The 23,265-nt window shown below is 53.7% G+C and overlaps 1 protein-coding gene across 1 annotated transcript in view; it reads left to right on the top strand.

The window, feature by feature from the left end:
• The first annotated feature begins 494 nt into the window (after positions 1-494).
• ZNF598 (zinc finger protein 598, E3 ubiquitin ligase) overlaps positions 495-23,265 on the top strand; it is a 69,889-nt gene continuing 47,118 nt past the window's right edge. The window contains exons 1-12 of the mRNA XM_075318309.1: positions 495-797; positions 1,874-2,053; positions 4,208-4,320; positions 4,835-4,964; positions 5,080-5,291; positions 5,749-5,966; positions 7,660-7,777; positions 8,121-8,308; positions 8,403-8,499; positions 8,600-9,399; positions 10,041-10,179; positions 10,330-10,474. Of these exons, the coding sequence (XP_075174424.1) occupies positions 1,877-2,053; positions 4,208-4,320; positions 4,835-4,964; positions 5,080-5,291; positions 5,749-5,966; positions 7,660-7,777; positions 8,121-8,308; positions 8,403-8,499; positions 8,600-9,399; positions 10,041-10,179; positions 10,330-10,474 (2,337 nt within the window). The 5' untranslated portion in view covers positions 495-797; positions 1,874-1,876. The remainder of the gene's footprint in view (positions 798-1,873; positions 2,054-4,207; positions 4,321-4,834; positions 4,965-5,079; positions 5,292-5,748; positions 5,967-7,659; positions 7,778-8,120; positions 8,309-8,402; positions 8,500-8,599; positions 9,400-10,040; positions 10,180-10,329; positions 10,475-23,265) is intronic.

Genomic DNA, 23,265 nt, shown 5'->3' on the forward strand with positions numbered 1-23,265 from the left:
GACTTATTCAAAGCGACCTGCAGCTGTACTGGCTGCAAAAGGAGGCTGTACAAAGCGCTGCCTTAAGGGGGTGAATACTTATGCACATGGACGTTTTCGGTTATTTTGTCCTATATGTTCACAATAACAAGACAACAAATGTTTACAGCAGTCGGCATGTGCTTTACATGAACTGATGCAAACCCTCAAAAACAGTGAGATTCCAGGTTGTGAGGAAGCAACCTACGAAAAATATCAAGGGGGGTGAATACTTTTGCAAGCCACTGTACAGTGTCTGCTCCAGAATGGCTCCGTATACAGGAAAGAGCCCTGGAGAATATTGTCAGCAGTGACAGGAACCATGAGCACACTGCAATGTTCCGCTGCCACCAGCAGGGGGCGACATCTAGTAAAGGTGATAGAATTGAGTCCTCCGGGGAGACAGTGCGCGCCGTCTGCAGTGGACGCTCTAGTCTGTACTACAGCGCACTCTATGGTTCACTTCCGGCGGAATGCGTCAGCTGCGTGACGTCTCCCTAGCCGGTAACTTGTGCGCGCTGCTGGGAGCGAGCTGTCGGCTCCGTGTCCACCCGGAACTGATAACGTCAAACGGGAGCTCCCTAACGGCGGCAGCAGCTCCTCCTCCCGCCGTTATTTTTCAGCTCGACGCTCTCTGCCGCTTTCCGGCCTACACAGCGGACTCCCCAGGAACCTCCCCAGGAGTCCTGCCGGCTGCCTGTGCTCCGAGCCTCACTGCTCACCGGGAGAAGCTCCGAACCCGACCAGAGTACCCCAACTGTGTCCTCACTGATCACTAGGTCAGGCCACCCCCCCTCCCTCACTAATCAATAGTTCAGGCCACGCCCCTCATCACTAGTGCAGTCCACCCCCCCTCACTGATCACTAGTGCAGCCCACCCCCCTTCACTGATCACTAGCGCAGCCCACCCCCCTTCACTGATCACTAGCGCAGCCCACCCCCCTTCACTGATTACTAGCGCAGCCCATCCCCCTTCACTGATCACTAGTGCAGCCCACCCCCATCACTAGTACAGCCCACCCCCCTTCACTGATCACTAGCGCAGCCCACCCCCCTTCACTGATCACTAGCGCAGCCCACCCCCCTTCACTGATCACTAGCGCAGCCCACCCCCCTTCACTGATCACTAGCGCAGCCCATCCCCCTTCACTGATCACTAGTGCAGCCCACCCCCATCACTAGCGCAGCCCACCCCCCTTCACTGATCACTAGCACAGCCCACCCCCCTTCACTGATCACTAGCGCAGCCCACCCCCCCTTCGCTGATTACTAGTGCGGGCCACCCCCCTTCACTGGTCACTACTGCAGCCCACCCCCCTTCACTGATCACTAGCGCAGCCCACCCCCCTTCACTGATCACTAGCGCAGCCCACCCCCTTCACTGATCACTAGCGCAGCCCACCCCCCTTCACTGATCACTAGCGCAGCCCACCCCCCTTCACTGATCACTAGCGCAGCCCACCACCCTTCACTGATCACTAGCGCAGCCCACCCCCCTTCACTGATCACTAGCGCAGCCCACCCACCCTCACTGATCACTAGCGCAGCCCACCCCCCCTTCACTGATCACTAGCGCAGCCCACCACCCTTCACTGATCACTAGCGCAGCCCACCCCCCCTTCACTGATCACTAGCGCAGCCCACCCCCCTTCACTGATCACTAGCGCAGCCCACCCCCCTTCACTGATCACTAGCGCAGCCCACCCCCCTTCACTGATCAATAGCGCAGCCCACCCCCCTTCACTGATCAATAGCGCAGCCCCTCCCCCTGTCTTTCTGCCCCCGTTTGCTGCTCTCGTCACTGAGGGTGACCTCTGACCTACCCGGAGGTGCAGCGTTTGTTTCTCGTCCGCAGACGATGGCAAAGTCGGGGAAAACCTTGGATTTGGAGGGGAATTGTGTCTTGTGCTGTCAGGAGCTGGATGCTTTCGCTATTGGGAAATGTGACCACCCCGTCTGTTACCGCTGCTCCACCAAGATGCGGGTGCTGTGCGAGCAGAAGTATTGTGCCGTGTGCCGGGAGGAGCTGGACAAGGTGCGTACTGACCGGCGCGGAGCCGCCCTAGCCGGACATGTCTCACTGTACTACAAGTCCCAGCATTCTGTCAGGGCATATCGGAGTTATTATTTGCAATACTTGCTGCAGGCTGCTGTTCCTTGTGTGTAGACGTAAGACGTCTGATCACGGCCTTCCTGACTTTCTATGGTTGCACTTAGGATAGAAGGCAGGAGATAAGCCTCCGCGTCACACCTGGGCCACTTATCTTACAGAAACCACAAGGACTGACGCTTCACATTGGGCTTGTGCCATAAAGGAACCCTCTGGTGCAGCGATCAGTCGGGTGAGGCTGGAATGGCGGCTCTGACCCTTGAGCAGTGGGTCGTAAATGTAGTTGGCACTTGGTTTTGCTGAATCTGTCAGTGCGTCCTGTGCCGCCCGCTCTGGGTCTCTGCACGCCACTTAAAGGGAACCTGTCACCAGGATTTTCCCTTATGAGCTGTGGCCACCACCTGTGAGCCCTTGTATACTGAATTCTGGAATACTATATAGAAGAGTTCACTGGTGATGGTCGCAGCTTATAAAGGAAAATCCTAGTGACAGGTTCCCTTTTAAGTGATGATAAATGTTTCCTGAAAAGCAGCTACTGCACTTGCAAAACCACCCGGCCATTAAGGTCGGGCCAGCGGCTTTCCGGGTCACCCGATCAGTGCTGCCCTCTCGGCTTTACCCTCAGGATGGCAGAAACCTGGAATTGTACCTACAGTCGTGTGACCGCTGTGCATCAGAGCGCTGCACAAATCCCTCGCATGTTTGTAGACTCGCCCGAAAAATGACTGCTGCGGCCTTAGTGACTGTTCAGTGATTCACTGCTACTGACCTTTCTCCTGTGAGTCACGGTACTAGTCGTGCTGGTCTGCTGCCAACCCTCCGATCCACGCTGACGGGCAGGTTCAGTCTGACGCGTTCACTGATACTCTTAGGTCTCACATTCTTTTAATTCTCTCCCCACCACCACACCGATTTGTTCTATATAATCTCTCACAGTGGAAGCTCTGTTAACGAGTAACCCGGTTTGCGAGTATTTCGCTATACGAGCAAAGCTTGCTGTAAATTTGTAACTCTGTTTATGGGCAATGCTTTGCCGTACGAGCGAAATATTCACCGCGCACACTTCTGGATCCGTACATCCACCGCGCTCTTGCAGTGCACACAAACAAGCACGTACACACACACACACATATTGTGCTCACCTTACGTTCCATCGCCGGCCGCCTGGTTATTGTAGTTCGCCGGTACAGGATGTGTATCGGTAACCATCGCGATGATGGAGAAACGTCCGCTGTCAGTCGCTACTCAGTCAGCGCGCTGACCAATCAGAGGCAAGCGGCTCCTTCCTTTGATGTCAGCGCTCTGGCAGCGGAAGCTCCGGCATCGGTAGCAATGACTACCCGAAACACATCCTACAAGAACCAGGAAGCCGGCGATGGAAGGTAAGGTGAGCATAATATGTGTGTGTGTTTGGAATGGCACAATAGGGGACCAGGATGGGACATTTAATAAGTTGTGGAACGAATCGTCTGCATTGCAATGGTTTCCTATGGGAAATCTTGCTTTGCTAGACGAGTAACTTGGTCAACAAACACACTCCAAGAACGGATTGTTCTCGTAAACCAAGGCTCCACTGTATATATGCATGGTCCTGCAATGCACTAGTTGAACACAAAATCTTTTTTTTTTTTTTTTTTTTTTAGACATCTGTCTATAAAGATGCATGAGATTCATCGAACGTTGTGCACCGTTTGGATGAATTTGTCTCAAAGTCCAACAACAGAAAAATGACTTCAAGATTAGAGAAACACGTCTGCTTTCTTTCAGTATCTGCACCACCTCTGACCACATTATGCAGCTCCGCTCTATACACTTCAATGGAGTTGAGCTGTAATACCGGACACAACCTGCGGTCAGGGTGGCGCTGGTTCTGAAAGGAAGTGGACATGTTTTTCTTCTCCTGGATAAACTGTTTAAGAAAAACTCCCCACTGCAAGGAATACTGGAAAGTCTTTGTGCAAAAGTGTAGCTTTCCTTAATCATCCTGTGTGTTGTCGTCCGTTTTGTCGCGGTAGATACCGTTGGGATCGTTCTTTTGTACCTGATATGAATACGTCTCGTCTGACCTCCTTTTTACAGGTCATCTTTGTGAAAAAAGTCGCTCCCTTCTTAAGAATCGACACCTCCCAGATGCAGTGTGAGCGGAGACACGACATCTACTTCAGCGACAGCAAACTCTTCTCTCTGTTCAGGTGAGTGAACGGCTGAGAGTCGGGCCGCGCGAAGGGGAGTATAAGGATCATTTTTATTATGTTTTGGGGACAATAACTTCCCCGTAAATCGCATTTTCTGGGATAACCTGTGTGAAGAGGTGAATTTGAAGTTTCCCGTATCAGCTCCTCTCTAGTTTCCCCTTATACTCGGACAGGACGAAACGTGTCGGGATACGCACAGGGCTGCGGTGGAACAGTTCAGCTCGGACGGCATTAATCTGACTGTTTCCATTTAAAGATGTCAGAATTTTGCCAAACTTGTCCAGGAGTGGAAAGGGATTTGCAATAATAATCATTCGTTGCCCTTTGGTTCTTCTGGTCACTCGCGGTCCTGTAAAATCGCGTACGCAGGCATCGGCGCCGCTCTGGTGTGGAAGCGAGTAACACTGCATGACCTCTTTAAAGGGCGACACTCTCGGCTCTGGTCCATATAGAATATATAGTTTGCACGGTGGCAGGGACGGCAGTGTTCACACTTATATTTCTTTTTCAGGCGATTACTACAACATGAATGCCGCCTGTGCCCGGAGATGAGACCCTTTCACGCCTTTACTGACCTGGAGCAGCACATGAGGAAACACCACGAGCTCTTCTACTGTAAACTCTGCGTAAAGCACTTGAAGGTGAGAATCTTTCCACTTTTAGCCCAAATGTTTTCAGCCGAGGCTCCCGTAGACTCTTTCTGTCAGCAATTCGCTCCTTTAGTAACTGATGAGATGTTCTGTTCAACACCTCCAGAATTTTACTTATGAGCGGAAATGGTATTCACGCAAGGACCTGGCTCGTCACCGCATCCAAGGAGACCCGGAGGACACCTCTCACCGGGGACACCCCCTCTGCAAGTTCTGTGACGAGCGCTACCTCGACAATGATGAATTGCTGAAGCATTTGCGCAGGGACCACTATTTCTGCCACTTCTGTGACTCTGATGGGGCCCAGGAATACTATAGGTAGGTGATCGATAATGGCGCCTTTTATCTGCAAAAGGAGAGGCTTTTATCCTCCGCTGCAGATGGGGGCCAACACTTAGCATTGCCTTAGTATACAGACATCTGGGAGTTTTCTGCCTAGGACCCCAGACCTGCTACACAAAGGCTCCCACATGTCCTAAGAACCCCTGAGAGATGTGGGCGCCGATTGCCGCTGTCAAGGGAGGAATTTGGGTGAAGACTGTTAATGGAGTCTTCATTAGGGATATCCAGAGACAGTGCCGTATTAGCTGTATATCAGTGCCGATATATCAATGTATCCGACAAACACACAGACATGCTTTCTCCTTGAGCTAGCGTCATCAACTGAACTCGTGTATTGCAAGACACCCAATTAAATCTAGAGGTGATTCCGCACAGTTTCCGTGTGTCGTGACGTCTTTTTCCGCTGATGATGTGACTTTGTTTTCTGCCGTAGTGACTACTCTTTCCTGCGGGAGCACTTCAGGGAGAGCCACTTTCTGTGCGAGGAGGGAAGGTGCAGCACAGAGCAGTTCACACACGCCTTTCGGACTGAAATTGACTACAAGGCACACAAGACGTCGTGCCACAGCAAGAACCGCGCCGAGGCCCGACAGAACCGCCAGATCGATATTCAGTTCAGCTACGCACCCAGACATAATCGCCGGGCGGAAGGTAATAGCCAATAGACTTCTTCATCTGTCCTTCTTACGGTATGTGCCCATGATCAGGACTCGCTGTGTCCTGGACGCAGCAGGTCCTGACCTGTGGGGCTGCGAGTCTCCTCCGCAGGAGACCGCAGCTGCCCGTACCCAGGATCAGGGTTCGGTGCACTGCGGTCTCTCGCTGTGTTCTCCCTACGGAGGACACCTGTGAACCCTCAGTAAACAATTGACATGCTGCGGCTCAGGCTGCTTTCACACTTGCGCTGTTTTGCATCCGTCACAATCAGTTATGTGACTGATGCAACGGATGTGTTGCAGATAGTGGCACAACTGATGTGACTGAGGCTGCAAAAAAAAAATCCGTTTGTTTTTTGTTTTTTTTTTACTGTTTTACCGGAGGCTGGCTTTTGTGAACGATCAGCTGATCGTTCACAAAAAGCAGCTGATCGTTCACAAAAAGCGGCTGATCGTTCACAAAAGGCGGCCGATCGGCTGATCGTTCACAAAAGGCGGCCGATCGGCTGATCGTTCACAAAAGGCGGCCGATCGGCTGATCGTTCACAAAAGGCGGCCGATCGGCTGATCGTTCACAAAAGGCGGCCGATCGGCTGATCGTCCACAAAAGGCGGCCGATCGGCTCATCGTTCACAAAAGGCGGCCGATCGGCTCATCGTTCACAAAAGGCGGCCGATCGGCTCATCGTTCACAAAAGGCGGCCGATCGGCTCATCGTTCACAAAAGGCGGCCGATCGGCTCATCGTTCACAAAAGGCGGCCGATCGGCTCATCGTTCACAAAAGGCGGCCGATCGGCTCATCGTTCACAAAAGGCGGCCGATCGGCTCATCGTTCACAAAAGGCGGCCGATCGGCTCATCGTTCACAAAAGGCGGCCGATCGGCTCATCGTCCACAAAAGGCGGCCGATCGGCTCATCGTTCACAAAAGGCGGCCGATCGGCTCATCGTTCACAAAAGGCGGCCGATCGGCTCATCGTTCACAAAAGGCGGCCGATTGGCTCATCGTTCACAAAAGGCGGCCGATTGGCTCATCGTTCACAAAAGGCGGCCGATCAGCTGATTGTTCTGCTGGAACTGAATTTACAGTAGATCATGTTTTTTTTACTGTGCGCATGCTCACAGTAAAAAAAACCGATCTGCCGCACACAAAAAACCATTACATTCCGCGCTGCTCCCGCCCGACGGTCAGTCAGTAAACGACTGATCCATCACGCAACGGATGCCAAGCAAGTCCATCAGTCACAATCTGTCACTAATAGAAGCCTATGGGTAAAAAACGGATTTCTGCAAACTATTTAGCAGGATACCGGAATTACTCAAGGCGACGGATTGTGACTGATGCAAAACAACGCAAGTGTGAAAGCAGCCTAAGAACGCCGCACTGCAGGTCAGTGTTCGCTGCGGAGAAAACAAGCACAGTGGGTACGGGATTTCTAGAAATCACATCCACTGTGCTTGTACTGTACAACGCAGCGTATTGGACGCAGCAAAAACACGCTACATCCAAAACGCTGCAAACACTGATCGCGGGCACGCTGCCGCAGCCTTATAGTTCAGAAGAGGTTTTCCTATTTTATTGCAGTCAGTTGCTTCAATCCAGGAACATCAGGGGCTGTGCGCCATATTATCAGATGTATTCTGGATTAACAAGTGAATGTCATCAGTGATGTTATTTCTTACATTACAGGTATAGTTGGAGGAGAAGATTATGAGGAGGTGGATCGGTTTAACCGGCAGGCGAGAGCGATGAGGGGGATGTCCCGAGGAGGCCAGCAGAACCGTCGGGGGAGCTGGAGATACAAAAGGTGAGCAGTGGCCGGTGCGCCAACCGGGAGGTCGGGATATAGCATTCATTAATAAGAGCATTAAAAAATGGGTGTACGAGGGATTAATTTTTTTGTGGGATGCGTTGATGACTTGTTACATTTCCTTTTACCATTTAATGGACTGGAAAACGGCCAAAAATTCCAAGTGCGGTCAGAAAAACCTACTCAATTCCACCATTTTTAGGGGCGTTTGTCTCTACAGCGTTCATTGTGCCTCATCCCGACACTGTCGCCCGTCTTTGGACTTTTACGTCTTCTATTGGGAAGGGATTAAAGAGGGGTTACAAACCCTTTAAATGGCTGATTTTCCTGTTATTTGCAGGGAAGAGGAGGATCGGGAAGTTGCCGCTGCGGTGCGAGCATCTGTCGCTGCCAGAAGACAAGAGGAAATTGGAAGGAAACAAGCGCATGAAAGCAGCGATGGCCCAAAAAGTAGGATGGAGGAATCCAGGGATCCTGAGGAGGGGCGAAAACCAAAACCCATCCCGAAATCCTCCGTCGATACCACAGGTGGCTGATGATTTATTTTTGATGCACCGTCAGGGACAGGCGCATTTTCCCTCATTAGTAGAGGTGTCATAACAATCTGCAAATCTTTTCCTAGGTCCAAAGGAGCTAAATGTGATGTCAAACACCTCTAACGGGGTGCTGAAGCCGGAGGATTTCCCTGCTTTTGGCTCTGCTGTGGCCGCACCACTGAGGTACGACAATCTTTATCAGTACCATAGACAATGAGGGGAGCAACGGAGCGCGTGCGACTCTCTAAGTGATCCTTCCCTTTTCATTGCTCTTCATTTGCAGCTCTCTAAAACCAGCGACTGCCAAACTGAAGGAAGAAGACTTTCCCAGCCTGTCCTCCAGCTCAGCCTCTTCCTCGGCCTCCGCCTTCCCGGCTGGGCTGTCGTACACTGTATCTGCCCGGTCCTCTAGTGCCTTCCACGAGGAGGATTTCCCCGCTTTGGTGTCCAACTTAAGAGTCGGTAAACCACTCTCTGCCGTCACTTCCGCTTGGGCCACTTCTTCTTCTTCTTCTTCTTCTAAAAGTACCACAAAAGCCTCCACTCCTTCCGTCACCACTCCAAGCAAAGAATCGAAGAAGGCCGCCTTGACGAATTTCCCAAAGGCCTCCAACAAGAAAATGCAGAAACCTCCTTCCTTATCGGAGGACGAAGATGACGGTACTGGGGTGACGGCACAGGAGTTCCGCAGCGCGCCCACCATGATCGATATCTCCAAGCTGCTGACCACCTCCACTTCTCAGACCGGCGGGAAAGCCAACAGGAAGAAGCGAATGGGAGCAGAGCGGCCGATCAATCCAGGCGCCGGACCAACCCTAGAAGAAAGGTCGACCAGCTCCTCTCTGAAAGAGAACGCCACAGAGATTGAGCGCACACCGACACCGCCTGCCACGTCAATCCTCAGCGATAAGTCAAACACAGTGGTCAACGGTCTCATTGAGAAAAAGGTACCCGATAAAGGAAGTGGCTTTAAAGACTTCCCCGGGCTTAAGACGTTACCGGATCCTGGTCCAAAGTATCTTGCGACAGATGAAGACTTTCCAGCATTGGTGAACAACAATGTGCTGAGGATGCCACCGCCAGGTAAGCTGGAGCCATCACAGTGATATGTCAAGTCGGCTTAGGCCGGTAACACACACCTGTTATTCACGGACCGAGTACAGACTGCGATGTATGGACCCGGCCTCCATTCTCATGTATGCCTTTGAGGCTATTGAGTGCCAGTCAGGAGACTCATGGCCGCCGGTCCATCCTTCATGGCTTGTACTCGGGTGTGTGACACAGAACGAGGGCACGATTGGCTGAGTTACACCATTTCCGTTGTTTTCCTCCTATGTTTGGATCCGGACGGAGTTCTGAAAATCCAAGATGGCAATAATCCTTTTCTAAAGAGGATCTAAACTTTTTAGCAGATTGGTGGAGGTCCGAGTCATAAAACCCCCGCCGATTGCTCAAACGGTCCCTATGCGTGCAGCACAGCACCTGCGGAGTACCGATCCAATAGAAAGCATGGGATGAGCACTTCTATACTGGGATTATTTGAGCGATTGGTGGGAGTCTCTGGACCCGGACCCCCATCAATCTACAAACAAATAATTGCATGCTTGCAACATTAAGAAAAATGGTTGTTAGCCTTTATTTGCTTTTCCTTATAAAAGGGCGTGAGCGCTTCATTGTCATCAGTCCAGACTTGTTACAATTCATTGGTGACTTTTGTCTTTCAGGGTTTTGCCCGGTAGTGACGCCCGCTCCGTTGCCACCACCTCCGGGATTGTCGGCCTCCGTGGGGAAACCACCACCAGGATTCACAGACGCCTCGTCTTCCTCTGTTCCTGCGCAGCCGCAGACTAAACCAGTAAAGGAGTGAGTGACAGCTCTTGTTTTTTTTTCCTTTGATGTTAATCCTCTACCTCCCCCTTCCCAATCCGGCGAGTCCATGTATTGCTGGGAATGACGCCGCTGTCATTTATACATGCCCATAACACGGCCTTTTGGTTTCTTCCTTTTTCGAAGGGCCTCGTTCTGCACCAGGACGTATCTGATACCGGAAAACTTCCAGCAGAGAAACATTTACCTGATCAACTCCATCAAGGATTTCCTGCACAGCGACGAGTCCAAGTTCAATGAATTCAAATCCCATTCTGGCAAATTCAGACAGGTAACGAGCCCGCAGGGTGTGTGTGGGGCGCGGCGCAGGGTGTGTGTTGGCCACGGCGCAGGGTGCGTGTGGGGCTGCGGCGCATGGTGCGTGTGGGGCCGCGGCGCATGGTGCGTGTGGGGCCACGGCGCAGGGTGCGTTTGGGGCCGCGGCGCAGGGTTTGTGGGGGGCCGCGGCGCAGGGTGTGTGCAGGGCGTGGCGCAGGGTGTGTGGGGGGCGCGGCGCAGGGTGTGTGGGGGCAGCATGGGGTCTTAATACTGCTGGAACATTGTAGTCAACTTTTTTTATTTTCTTTATCGTTCCTATGGGAGACCCAGACCATGGTTGTTTAGCTTCTACCTCCGGAGGACACACAAAGTACTACACTTAAAAGTGTAGCTCCTCCCCCTGAGCTTATACACCCCCTGGTGAGCAGTCCCAGCCAGTTTATCGCTTTGTGTTCAGGAGGCATACATCCACACATGCATTCTCATATGATTTTTTTTCCTTTTGGAACAAGATTGAAGAGTGGGGTCCACGTCTGGACCCCCGGCATGTTCCTTCTCACCCCACTGTGTCGGCGGTGTTGTAAGGTTGATTCCTAGGCTGGAGCCTTCACATGCCGTGCTCCTTCACCATCCCTCCTGGGCTCTGGCTTGAAGTGGGAGCCAGCGCGGTCTCCATGCTTGGCAGGAGACCGGTCTCCATCCGCAGCCCTTCAGGACCTTGCTGGACCGGAGCACTCATCCCCAGGGACCTGGCCCTGCGTCTCAGAAGCTAAGTACCTGAGACGTTTAGATTTCGGGGTCCCTGTACTTTATTGTTGTGGGAGAGTGTGCTGAGTGTGTTTTATGACATTTCCGGCGGGTTCTCTAGCTGTCGCCTGAGAACCGCGCCGATGGTGCCTGCGTGTCGGCCGCGCCGCTCAAATTTAGGCCCCGGCTTCGCAGGAGGCCAAGTTTCTGTTTCACTGCCCTCGCATGTCACTCATGCAGAGGGACAAGCTCGGCTCCTCCCGGCGGCCGTTCTGCACAGGGGAGGGACACTCCCCACTGCAGTGTGTGTCCCCTCCCCTGTAGGTCTCTATGGCCCTCCAGTTCCCGCTCCTCAAGCAAGTCCTGCCCCCTCTCTTCGCTCCGGCGGCCATTTTCTCAGCGTTCTCTCTGCGATCAGTCATTGAAGCGCTGGTCTGCAGCATCTCTGCTGAGGTGCTGTGCTTGGGGGTCCGGGCTTCAGGATCTGGAGGGCACACAACACCGCTCCAGCGGTCTGGTAAGCCACAACCGGTCTCCGGTTGTAGACCTCTGTATATACTCTCTGGGGTTCATTCTCTGGCAGAGCCCCCACTCCAGCAGCATGTCTCACACGAGGAGCAAGGCCCCAAAGCTTTATGCTGTATGCACTGCATGTAAGCTCCTGCTGCCTGAACCGAGCACCTGTCCACATTGTGATGCCTGCTCTAACTTGGCGGTGCCACAGCCTGGAGTCTCACCCCCAGTGGTCTCTCAGGCTGCTCCGGCTCCTGTGGCTGAACCCCCGGCTTGGGTAGAATCCTTTTCTAGGTCTATCTCCCAGTCTTTTGCTGACTCCATGGGACTTCTGTCCAGGACTTTGCTGAATATGCATCAGCCCCCTTCACAGGGTGCCTCTGCTGCTAGGTCTCTCTCAGGACCGGAGCTCACAGAGGATTCATCCTCAGGTCCCAGACCCCGTCCTCCTGAGAAGAGACGTAGGGTTCCCTCTACTTCCTCGTCCCGCGGCTCTGATTCAGGACCTGACTCGCAGGATGAGGAGGATGCCTTTACAGGGGGCTCGGAGGCTAACTCCATGTGCCCCATTGATCTGTCCGAAAGTGACTCAGATGTTAGTGATTTGATTGCGTCCATTAATTCTGTGCTGGATCTCAATCCGCCAGTATCAGAGGAGCAACTCTCTCTGGCAGAAAAGCACCAGTTTACCTCGCCTAAGAGAGCAAAGAGTGTGTTCTTTAACCACTCCAGTTTTCCGACCGCTGTGACCAAGCCCAGGGCCTGTCCTGACAAACGCTTCCCAAAGCGTGGTTCTGATGACCGGTTTCCCTTTCCACCTGAGGTGGTCAAGGAGTGGGCTCAGTCCCCAAAGGTAGACCTCCCGGTGTCTAGGCTCTCAGCCCGGACCGTTGTATCAGTGGCTGATGGCACCTCTCTTAAGGATTCCACTGACCGTCAGATTGACCTTCTGGCCAAATCTATATATGAGGCGGCAGGGGCCTCGTTCTCCCCATCTTTTGCAGCAGTGTGGGCTCTCAAAGCCATCTCTGCTTCTATAGAGGAGATGCATTCCCTCGCCAGGGAATCTATGCCCGAAATGGTTGCCTTAACTTCCCAAGCTTCAGCTTTTTCATCTTATGCCATTTCTGCCATGCTGGAGGCTTCCCACCGCACTGCGGTGGCTTTGGCTAATTCCCTCGCTATCCGCAGGATTTTGTGGCTTCGAGAGTGGAAGGCAGATGCCTCTTCAAAGAAGTACCTTGCTGGACTCCCTTTTGCTGGTTCCCGGCTGTTCGGAGAACAGCTGGATGAAATTATTAAGGAAGCTACTGGCGGGAAGAGTACTTCCATGCCACAAACTAAAACCAGGAAACCTGTCCAGGGTAGGAATCAGTCGAGGGTTCGTTCCTTTCGTTCCTCCAACTGGTCGTCCTCTAAGCCCTCGGCCTCGTCCACTAACTCAGCCAAGGACCAAAAACCCAACTGGCGCACAAAAGCGCATCCACAGAAGACCGCAGGAGTGGCTGCCACTAAGGCAGCCTCCTCGTGACTCTCTGCCCACTCCGGCAACATCCTTAGTCGGTGGCAGGCTCTCCCACTTTGGCGACGTGTGGTTTCAACACGTCTCCGATCAGTGGGTGAGAGACCTCATATCTCACGGCTACAGGATAGAATTCTCTTCCAGCCCGCCAAACAGATTTTTTTCTCTCAACTCCCCCCTGCTCCAAGGCCGCCGCCTTCTCTCAGGCCGTGGCACCCTTACAGGCCAATGGAGTAATTGTACCGGTGCCCGCCCGGGAACGGTTCAGAAGTTTCTACTCAAATCTCTTCCTACTTCCCAAAAAGGACGGTTCCTTCCGGCCCATCCTGGATCTCAAGCTTCTCAACAAGCATGTTCAGGTGCGGCGCTTTCGCATGGCGTCTCTGAGATCAGTCATTGTCTCTATGTCCCAAGGGGATTTCCTGGCGTCCATCGACATCAGAGATGCCTATCTGCATGTGCCAATTGCAGTTTCACACCAGCGTTGGCTACGTTTTGCAGTAGGAGAAGATCACTTCCAATTCGTGGCTCTCCCCTTCGGGTTGGCCACGGCCCCTCGGGTATTCACCAAGGTCATGGCAGCAGTGATTGCAGTTCTGCACCTCCAGGGGTTGGCAGTGATTCCTTACCTGGACGACCTCCTAGTCAAGGCTTCATCCAGCGCAGACTGTCAGCGGAGTGTTTCGCTCACTCTCGCCACTCTAGCCCAATTCGGGTGGCTTGTCAATCTGCCCAAATCCACTCTGACTCCGACCCAGAGTCTCACGTACCTAGGGATGCAATTCGAGACTCTGCCGGCACTTGTGAAGTTGCCCTTAGTCAAGCAGCAGTCCCTCCAACTGGCGGTGCGTTCTCTCCTGAGGTCCCGCCGTTATTCCCTCAGGCGTCTGATGCAGGTGCTGGGTCAGATGGTGGCGTCCATGGAGGCGGTTCCCTTTGCCCAGTTCCATCTGCGTCCTCTGCAGCTGGACATTCTCCGCTGTTGGGACAAGCGGCCTTCCTCCTTACAGAGGTTAGTGGCTCTGTCGCCACAGACCAGGAGCTCTCTTCAGTGGTGGCTTCGGCCCCTCTCTCTGTCTCAGGGGCGCTCCTTTCTGGCCCCGTCCTGGGTGATCCTCACCACGGATGCCAGCCTATCCGGCTGGGGAGCGGTATGTCTCCACCACCAAGCGCAGGGCACTTGGACTCCGTCCGAGTCAGCCCTTTCAATCAATGTGCTGGAAACCAGAGCCGTGCTTCTAGCTCTCCTAGCCTTTCACCACCTGTTGGCGGGCAAGCACATTCGAGTCCAGTCAGACAACGCGACAGCGGTTGCCTACATCAATCACCAAGGCGGGACACGCAGCCGCCTGGCAATGTTGGAGGTTCAACGCATCCTTCAATGGACGGAGGACTCCAAGTCCACCATATCCGCAGTCCACATTCCTGGCGTGGAAAACTGGGAGGCAGATTATCTCAGCCGTCAAACCGTGGACAGTGGCGAGTGGTCCCTGCACCCGGCAGTGTTTCAGTCAATCTGCTGCAAGTGGGGCACTCCGGACGTGGACCTAATGGCATCCCGTCACAACAATAAAGTTCCCGTTTACGTGGCTCGCTCCCACGATCCTCAGGCATTCGCCGCGGACGCTCTGGTTCAAGACTGGTCCCAGTTTCATCTGTCCTACGTGTTTCCCCCTCTAGCTCTCTTGCCCAGAGTCCTGCGCAAGATCAGAATGGAGGGCCGTCGAGTCATCCTCATTGCGCCGGACTGGCCCAGGCGAGCTTGGTATCCAGACCTGCTCCATCTGTCCGTAGAGGTGCCGTGGCATCTTCCGGACCGTCCAGAACTTCTCTCACAAAGTCCGTTTTCTTTGTCGCTCCATTGGGAGACCCAGACAATTGGGGTGTATAGGCTATGCCTCCGGAGGCCGCACAAAGTATTACACTAAAAGTGTAAAGCCCCTCCCCTTCTGCGTATACACCCCCCGTGCTCCCACGGGCTCCTCAGTTTTTTGCTTTGTGCGAAGGAGGCAGACATGCACGCATAGCTCCACAGCTTGTCAGCAGCAGCTGCTGACTATGTCGGATGGAAGAAAAGAGGGCCCATAACAGGGCCCCCAGCATGCTCCCTTCTCACCCCACTCTTGTCGGCGGTGTTGTTAAGGTTGAGGTATCCATTGCGGGTACGGAGGCTGGAGCCCACATGCTGTTTTCCTTCCCCATCCCCCTTAGGGCTCTGGGTGAAGTGGGATCCTATCGGTCTCCAGGCACATGAGACCGTGCTCCATCCACAGCTCCTGAGGACTCTGCTGGATAGGAGCCGAGTATCGTTCAGGGACATGGCCCTGCTACTTTGAGGTACTCTGTGTCCCCGTGGGGACCGCGCACAGCAACACTCCAGCATTGCTGGGTGTGCTAGTGCACCGGGGACCGCGGCGCTGACTGCGTTTGTGCCATTACACACTGCAGCGTCGCTGAGTGTGTTAGTGTATGGGGACTGCCGCGCTGACCGCCGCTGCCATTGTTATCACTGCGGCGCGGCTGGGACTGTTAGTGCGCCGGGGACTTCCGCGCCGACCGCGCTTATACGGCGGCCGCGCTGATAACTCGAGTCCCCGGCTTTTGCGGCCTAGTCTCTTTTTCTTCCCGCCCCCAGCCCTGCCAGTCAGGGGAAGGGCGGGACGCTGTACAGGACGGCAGCACTGAGGGCGGGAGCATGCTTTGCATACTCCACCCCCCTCACTGTGCACAGTGGGGCACCAGTTCCCGCACTTTCTGGGTCACGCCCACGGCTCCCTCCTCTCCTCAGGACGCCGGCAGCCATTCCTGTCAGCTCCCCTGACGCTGGAGAGGAGAGACAAGCTCTGGGGGACCCAGGCAGGGATGCTGGTGGCCACATAACCGCTTTAAGCGGGCAGTAATCAGCACCTCAGGTGCTGGCCCCACTAGTGCAGAAGTGTAATTATAGATTATATGATTATAGGCTATACTTTACACTGTATGGTGCACGGTGGATTTCTGGCTATATACCCTATTGTGTTGCTCAGGGGATACAACAGCATGGCACCCACAAGAGGCAGGGGTGCCAAAACACAGGCTTACTATGCTGCCTGCGCCGCATGTACGACCTCGCTACCGGCAGGTTCCACTGACCCTCATTGTGTGCACTGCTCGGCCCCTGTGGCACTTGCTCAGCCAGAGCCTCTGCTAAGGGGGGCCCAGGGGGAACCACCTGCTGACACTGTCCAGGTGACAGGGACGTAGTTTGCAGTTTTTACTGACAGACTTTCTGAAACTATAGCTAAGATTCTAGAAGCTTTGCAGTTCAGACCGGCATCTCAAGCCAGGGGCACTGTGGAATCATTGCCCCCTGGTTCCCCTCAGTTGGAACAGCAATGTCCTCCCGGGGTGTCTCATGGATCCCAGGGTGAGGTCTCTGACACGGACCGCAGCCCCAGACCGCCTAAGCGAGCTCGCTGGGAAATCCCCTCGACCTCATCACATTGTTCAGGGTCTCAGAAGGGGGACTCTCTGTATGATGAAGCGGAGGTAGCTGATCAGGATTCGGATCCTGAGGCCGCTCTCAACCTTGATACTCCTGATGGGGACGCCATAGTGAATGATCTTTTCTTTGTCGCTCCATTGGGAGACCCAGACAATTGGGTGTATAGCTATTGCCTCTGGAGGCCACACAAAGTATTACACTTAAAAGTGTAAGGCCCCTCCCCTTCTGGCTATACACCCCCAGTGGGATCACTGGCTCACCAGTTTTGTGCTTTGTGCGAAGGAGGCAACACATCCACGCATAGCTCCACTTTTTAGTCAGCAGCAGCTGCTGACTATGTCGGATGGAAGAAAAGAGGACACATATAGTGTCCCCAGCATGCTCCCTTCTCACCCCACTGTATGTCGGAGGTGTTTGTAAGGTTGAGGTACCCATTGCGGGTACGGCGGCAGGAGCCCACATGCTGATTCCTTCCCCATCCCTTTTTACAGGGCTCTGGGTGAAGTGGGATTTACCGGTCTCCAGGCACTGAGACCGTGCTCCATCTACAGCCCCTGGAGAAGATGCTGGATGGAGCGGAGTACATCAGGGACATGGCCCTGCTTCCTCAAGGTACTCTGTGTCCCCGTGCATTTGGCGCTCACACCGCAGCATGCTGGGTGTTGTAGTGCGCCGGGGGACATCAGCGCTGCGGCGCCTGTGCCATGGCCTCATTCAGCTTTGCTGAAGCAGGCTCACTTATGGGAATTGGTCGCGCCGGCCGCTGGGACTGCGGCGCGGCTGGCACTTGTAGTGCGCCGGGGACTTCAGCGCGGCCTGCGCTTTTACGGCGGCCGCGCTGATAACTAGAGTCCCCGGCTTTTGCGGCCTGCTTCCGTTCGTTCCCGCCCCCAGACCTGCCAGTCAGGAGAGGGGCGGGACGCTGGCCACTTCCAGGAATCGGTCGCGCCGGCCGCTGGCAGCGGCGCGGCTGGCACTTGTGGTGCGCCGGGGACTTCAGCGCGGCCCGCGCTTTTACGGCGGCCGCGCTGATAACTAGAGTCCCCGGCTTTTGCGGCCTGCTTCCGTTCGTTCCCGCCCCCAGACCTGCCAGTCAGGAGAGGGGCGGGACGCTGGCCACTTCTATGAATCGGTCGCGCCGGCCGCTGGAACTGCGGCGCGGCTGGCACTTGTGGTGCGCCGGGGACTTCAGCGCGGCCCGCGCTTTTACGGCGGCCGCGCTGTTAACTCGAGTCCCCGGCTTCTGGGCCTAGTCTCCCTTCGTTACCGCCCACAGCCCTGACAGTCAGGGTAGGGGCGTGACGCTGCATAGAGCAGAGCTGAGAGCTGGAGTATGTTTTGCATACTCCACCCCTCTCACTGTGTGCACTGTGAATCCGGATTCCCGCACTTTCTCAGGCACGCCCACGGCTTCCTTCTCTACAAGGACACCGGCAGCCATTAGTGTCAGTTTCTGTACGATACAGAGACAAGTGTGGAAGACCCTGGCATTCTGATAGTCACACAATCGCTGTAACAGGCGTTAAGCAGCACCTGTGGTGCTAACCCCACTAGTGCAGAAGTGCACTTATAGATATGCTTGTACTATATACATTGCACTGTTTGGTCGCACGTTGTATATACCCTCCTGGATTATGCGGAGGAGTTATCAGCATATTCTCTGTGTAAAACAAAGGTGCAGAACCACATGTTTTTCTATACAGCTGGTACAGCATGTACGGCTATACGGCCGGCAGGTACATAGACTCCCATTGTATGCACTAATGGCCAGGGGATGAGGACGGTGTCTGCAGTATTTACTGACAGTTTTTCTGAGACTATGGCTATGATACTAGAAGCCTAGCAGTCCGGACATGTCTCTCACAATATGGGCACTGTTGAATCATTGATCCATGGCCCCCCTCAGTGTGAATAACTAACAGCTCCGGGAATGTCACACGCATCCCAGAGTCACGGCTCTGCACGGACGTCAGTCCCAGACAGCCTAAGTGGGCTCGCTATGAGCGGCCTCGGTTTCATCAGGGTCCTAACAGAAGGACTCGCTGTGTAATGAGGCGGAAGTAGCGGCTCAGGATTCTGATCCTGAGACCGCTCTCAATCTGGATACACCTGATTGTGACGCCATAGTAAATAATCTTATAGCGTCCATCTATAGAATGTGGGTTATTTCTCACAGCTCCTCCAGTGGAGGAGTCAGCTTCACGTATTTTTCTGGACCACTCTGCCTTCAGAGAGGCAGTCCAGGAACACCACGCTTATCCAGATATGCGCTTCTCCAAACGGCTTAGGATACACGTTATCCCTGTCCCCTGACTTGGTCAAGGACTGGACCCAATGTCCCGAGCGGCATCCTCCAATCTCCAGGCTTGTAGCTAGATCCATAGTTGCAGTGGGAGATGGAACTGCAAACTCAAAGATGCCACTGACAGACAGATGGATCTCTGGTCGAAAGCCATCTATGAGGCTGTCGGCGCACCGTTGGCTCCGGCATTCTCTCCCTTGGGGCACTCCAAGCTATTTCAGCTTGTCTTACACAGATTGACACGGTTACACGTACATCTGTGCCGCAGGTGGCATCCTTAACCTCTCAAATGTCTGCATTTGTTTCTTACGCGATTCAGGTTGTCCTGGACTCTGCGAACCGTGCGGCGGTAGCCTCCGCTACTCCGTGTTTTTAAGCAGAGCCTGGTCTGCTCGTTAAATGAATGGAAGGCAGATTCTGCTTCCAAAAAAGGTTGCCTAACCAGTTGCCTTTTTCTGCTGACCGACTGTTTGGTGAGCGTTGGATGTAACCATCAAACAGTCCAGGGGTAAGGATTCATCCTTTCCTCAGCCCGGACACAACAAACCCCAACAGAGCAAGAGGCAGTCGGGGTTTTCGGCCTTTTCGAGGCTCGGGCAGGTCCCATTTTTCCTCGTCCAATGTGGACTCAAAAGGATCAGAGGAGCTAAGATTCTTAGCGGGCTCAGTCTCGCCCAAAAAAGCGACAGTCTGAAAACCCGCTTCCAAGGCGGCTTCCTCATGACTTGCGGCCTCGGTCGGTAGCAGGCTCTCCCGCCTTGGCGATATTTAGCTGCCATAGGTCAATGACCATTGAGTGTGAGACATTCTGTCTCACGGGTACAGGATAGAGCTCACTTCTCGTCCTCCAACTCGATTCTTCAGAATTTCTCCACCTCCCGGCCGGGCCGCTGCTCTTCTGCAAACAGGGTGCACTCTATAGGCAGAAAGAGTGATGACCCCCGTTCCTCTTCAGGAACAAGGTCACGGTTTTTACCCCAAATTCTTTGCGGTACCTATAACAACGGGCCGTTCCGTCCCGTTCTGGATCTAAAAATGCTCAGCAAGCTCGTGGACACCAGGCGGTTCCGGATGGAATCCCTCCGCCATGTCATCGCCTCAAGGTCCCAAGGATATTTCCTAGCATCATTAGGCATCAAGGATGCTTATCCACACGTGCCGATTGATCCAGAGCACTAGCGTTTCTACGCTTCGTTATAGGAGACGAACACCCTCTGTTCGTAGCTCTACCTTCCGGCTAGCGACAGTCCAACTGGTCTTCGCCAAGGTCAGGGCAGCAGTGGTCACAGTCCTGCACTCTCAGGGTCACTCTGTGGTCCCGTATTTAGACGATCTACTTGTCAAGGCACTCTCTTAGGAAACATGCCAACACTGCCCGAACGTTGCGCTGGAGACTCTCTAGAGTTTTGGGTGGATCATCAACTTTTTAAAGTCAGATCCGACCCCGACCCTATCGATAACATATCTAGGCATAGAGTTTCTTACTCTCTCAGCGATAGTGAAGCTGCCGCTAGACAAACAGCATTCACTACGGGCTGCAAGCTCTTCTTTAAGAACCAGTCGCACACATTGAGACGCCTCATGCACTTCCTACGTAAGATGGTAGCAATGGAGGCAGTTCCTTTCGCGCAGTTTTACTGCGTCCACTACAATGGGACATTCTCCGCCAATGGGACGAGGAGTCGACGTCCCTCAACAGAGTCGTCGTTCTTTCTCAGGCGGCCAAGGAATCTCTACGGTGGTGGCTTCTTCTCACCTCTTGGTCAAAAAGAAGGTCCTTCCTATCCCCGTCCTGGGCGATAGTTACGACAGACGCGAGTCTATCAGGGTGGGGAGCAGTTTTTCTCCACTACAGCGCTCAGGGTACGTGGACTCAGCAAGAGTCCACTCTTCAGATCAATGTTCTTGAACACAGAGCAGTGTATCTTGCCCTACAATCCTTCCAACAGCGGCTGGAAAGCAAGCATATCCGACTTCAGTCGGACAGCTCCACAGCGGTGGCATACATCAACCACCAAGGAAGAACGCGCAACCGGCAAGCCTTCCAGGAAGTCCGGCAGGTTCTGATGTGGGTGGAAGACACGGCATCCACCATATCCACAATTCACATCCCAAGTGTGGAAACTAGGAAGCTGACTTCCTAAGTCGCTGAGGTGTGGCCGAAAGAGTATGGTCTCCTCACCCGGACGGGTTTCAGGAGATCTGGCGCCGCTGACAGAGGCCGGACGTCGATCTAATGGCGTCACGGCACAACAACAATGTGCCAGCTTCATGGCACGGTTTCACAATCATCGAGCTCTGGCGGCAAACGCCTTAGTTCAGCATTGGTCGCAGTTCCAGCTACCTTAGGTGCCACCTCTGGCATTGTTGCCCAGAGTACTGCGCTAGATCAAGACCGACTGCGGCCGCGCCATCCTCGTCGCTACAAATTGGCCGAGGATGTTGTGGTACTCGGTTCTGTGGTGCCTCACGGTAGGCTAACCGGGGGCACTACCAGACCAATCAGACTGGCTGTCTCAAGGGCCATTCTTCCATTGAATTCTACGGCCCTCAACCGGATGGTGTGGCATTGAGTCCTGGAACCTAGTGTCGTCAGGATTACCTCAGGACGTGGTTGCCACCATGAGACAGGCTAGCATACCAACGTCCGCCAAGATTGACCACAGGACGTGGAAGATGTTCTTATCTCGGTGCTCGGCGCAGGGTGTTCTCCCTGGCCGGTTGCATCGTCTATGTTTCCTTCCTTCCTGCAATCTAGGTAGGAAAATGGGTTGTCGCTCAGTTCCCTTTAGGGACAAGTCTCAGCGCTATCTGTATTTTTTCAGAAACGACGACTTCCTCAGGTACGCACGTTCCTACGGGAAGTTTGTCTTCTCAGCACTCCGTACAAGCGGCCGTTAGAGCCCTGAGATCTGAACAAGGTTCTAATTGCTCTCCAGATGCCGCCTTTCGAGCCTTTGAAGGATGTCTCCCTTCCCGTTTTTCACGGGAAGTGGCCTTCTAGTAACGGTCTCGTCTCTTAGGAGAGTTTCCGAGCTAGCAACGCTCTCATACAAACTCCCTTCCTGGTCCTTCACCAGGACAGGGTAGTTCTGCGTCCGGTTCCGGAATTTCTCCCTAAGGTGGTATCCCATTTTCATATCAATCAGGATATCACCTCACCTTCTTTGTGTCCTCGTCCAGTCCATCAATTTCAGAAAGATTTGCATCTGTTGGTTCTGGTGAGAGCACTCAGGTTCTACTTCCCGCATGGCGCTCCTGCGCCACCCGGATGCACTCTTTGTCCTTGTCGCTGGTCGGCGTAAACAGTCGCAAGCTTCCAGATCCACCCTTGCTCGGGGGCTCGAGGAACCAATTCTTGAAACCTACAGTTCTACTGGGCTTCTGGTTCTCTCAAGGCCGAAGGCCCATTCTACCAGAGCCGTGGGTGCATCCTGGGCATTACGGCACCAGGCTACGGCTCAGCAGGTGTGTCAGGCACCCACCTGGTCGAGTCTACTTACTTTTACCAAGCATTATCAGATGCATACCTACGCTTCGGCAGACGCCAGCCTAGGTAGATAAGTCATTCAGGCGGCGGTTGGCCACCTGTAGGAGAGGGCCGTTTGACGGCCCTATCATGAGGTATTCTTTTACCCACCCAGGGATTGCTTTTGGACATCCCAATTGTCTGGGTCTCCCAATGGAGCGACAAAGAAGAAGGGAATTTTGTTTACTTACCGTAAATTCCTTTTCTTCTAGCTCCAATTGGGAGACCCAGCACCCGCCCTGTTTTCTCGGGGTTTTTCTGTTTTTTCGGGTACACATGTTGTTCATGTGGTATGGTTCAGTTCTCCGATGTTTCCTCGGATTGAATTGGTCTTTAAACCAGTTATTGGCTTTCCTCCTTCTTGCTTTGGCACTAAAACTGGTGAGCCAGTGATCCCACTGGGGGTGTATAGCCAGAAGGGGAGGGGCCTTACACTTTTAAGTGTAATACTTTGTGTGGCCTCCAGAGGCAATAGCTATACACCCAATTGTCTGGGTCTCCCAATTGGAGCTAGAAGAAAAGGAATTTACGGTAAGTAAACAAAATTCCCTTCATCGCGTCCATACATCAAATGTTGGATATTTCTCCCTCGGCTCCTCCAGTGGAGGAGTCAGCCTCTCAGCAGGAGAAATTCCGTTTCAGGTTCCCCAAGCGTACAACGAGTATGTTTCTGGATCACTCCGACTTCAGAGAGACAGTCCAGAAAC

Source organism: Anomaloglossus baeobatrachus, chromosome 7 (genome assembly GCF_048569485.1).
Source record: "Anomaloglossus baeobatrachus isolate aAnoBae1 chromosome 7, aAnoBae1.hap1, whole genome shotgun sequence".
Classification (NCBI taxonomy): domain Eukaryota; kingdom Metazoa; phylum Chordata; class Amphibia; order Anura; family Aromobatidae; genus Anomaloglossus; species Anomaloglossus baeobatrachus.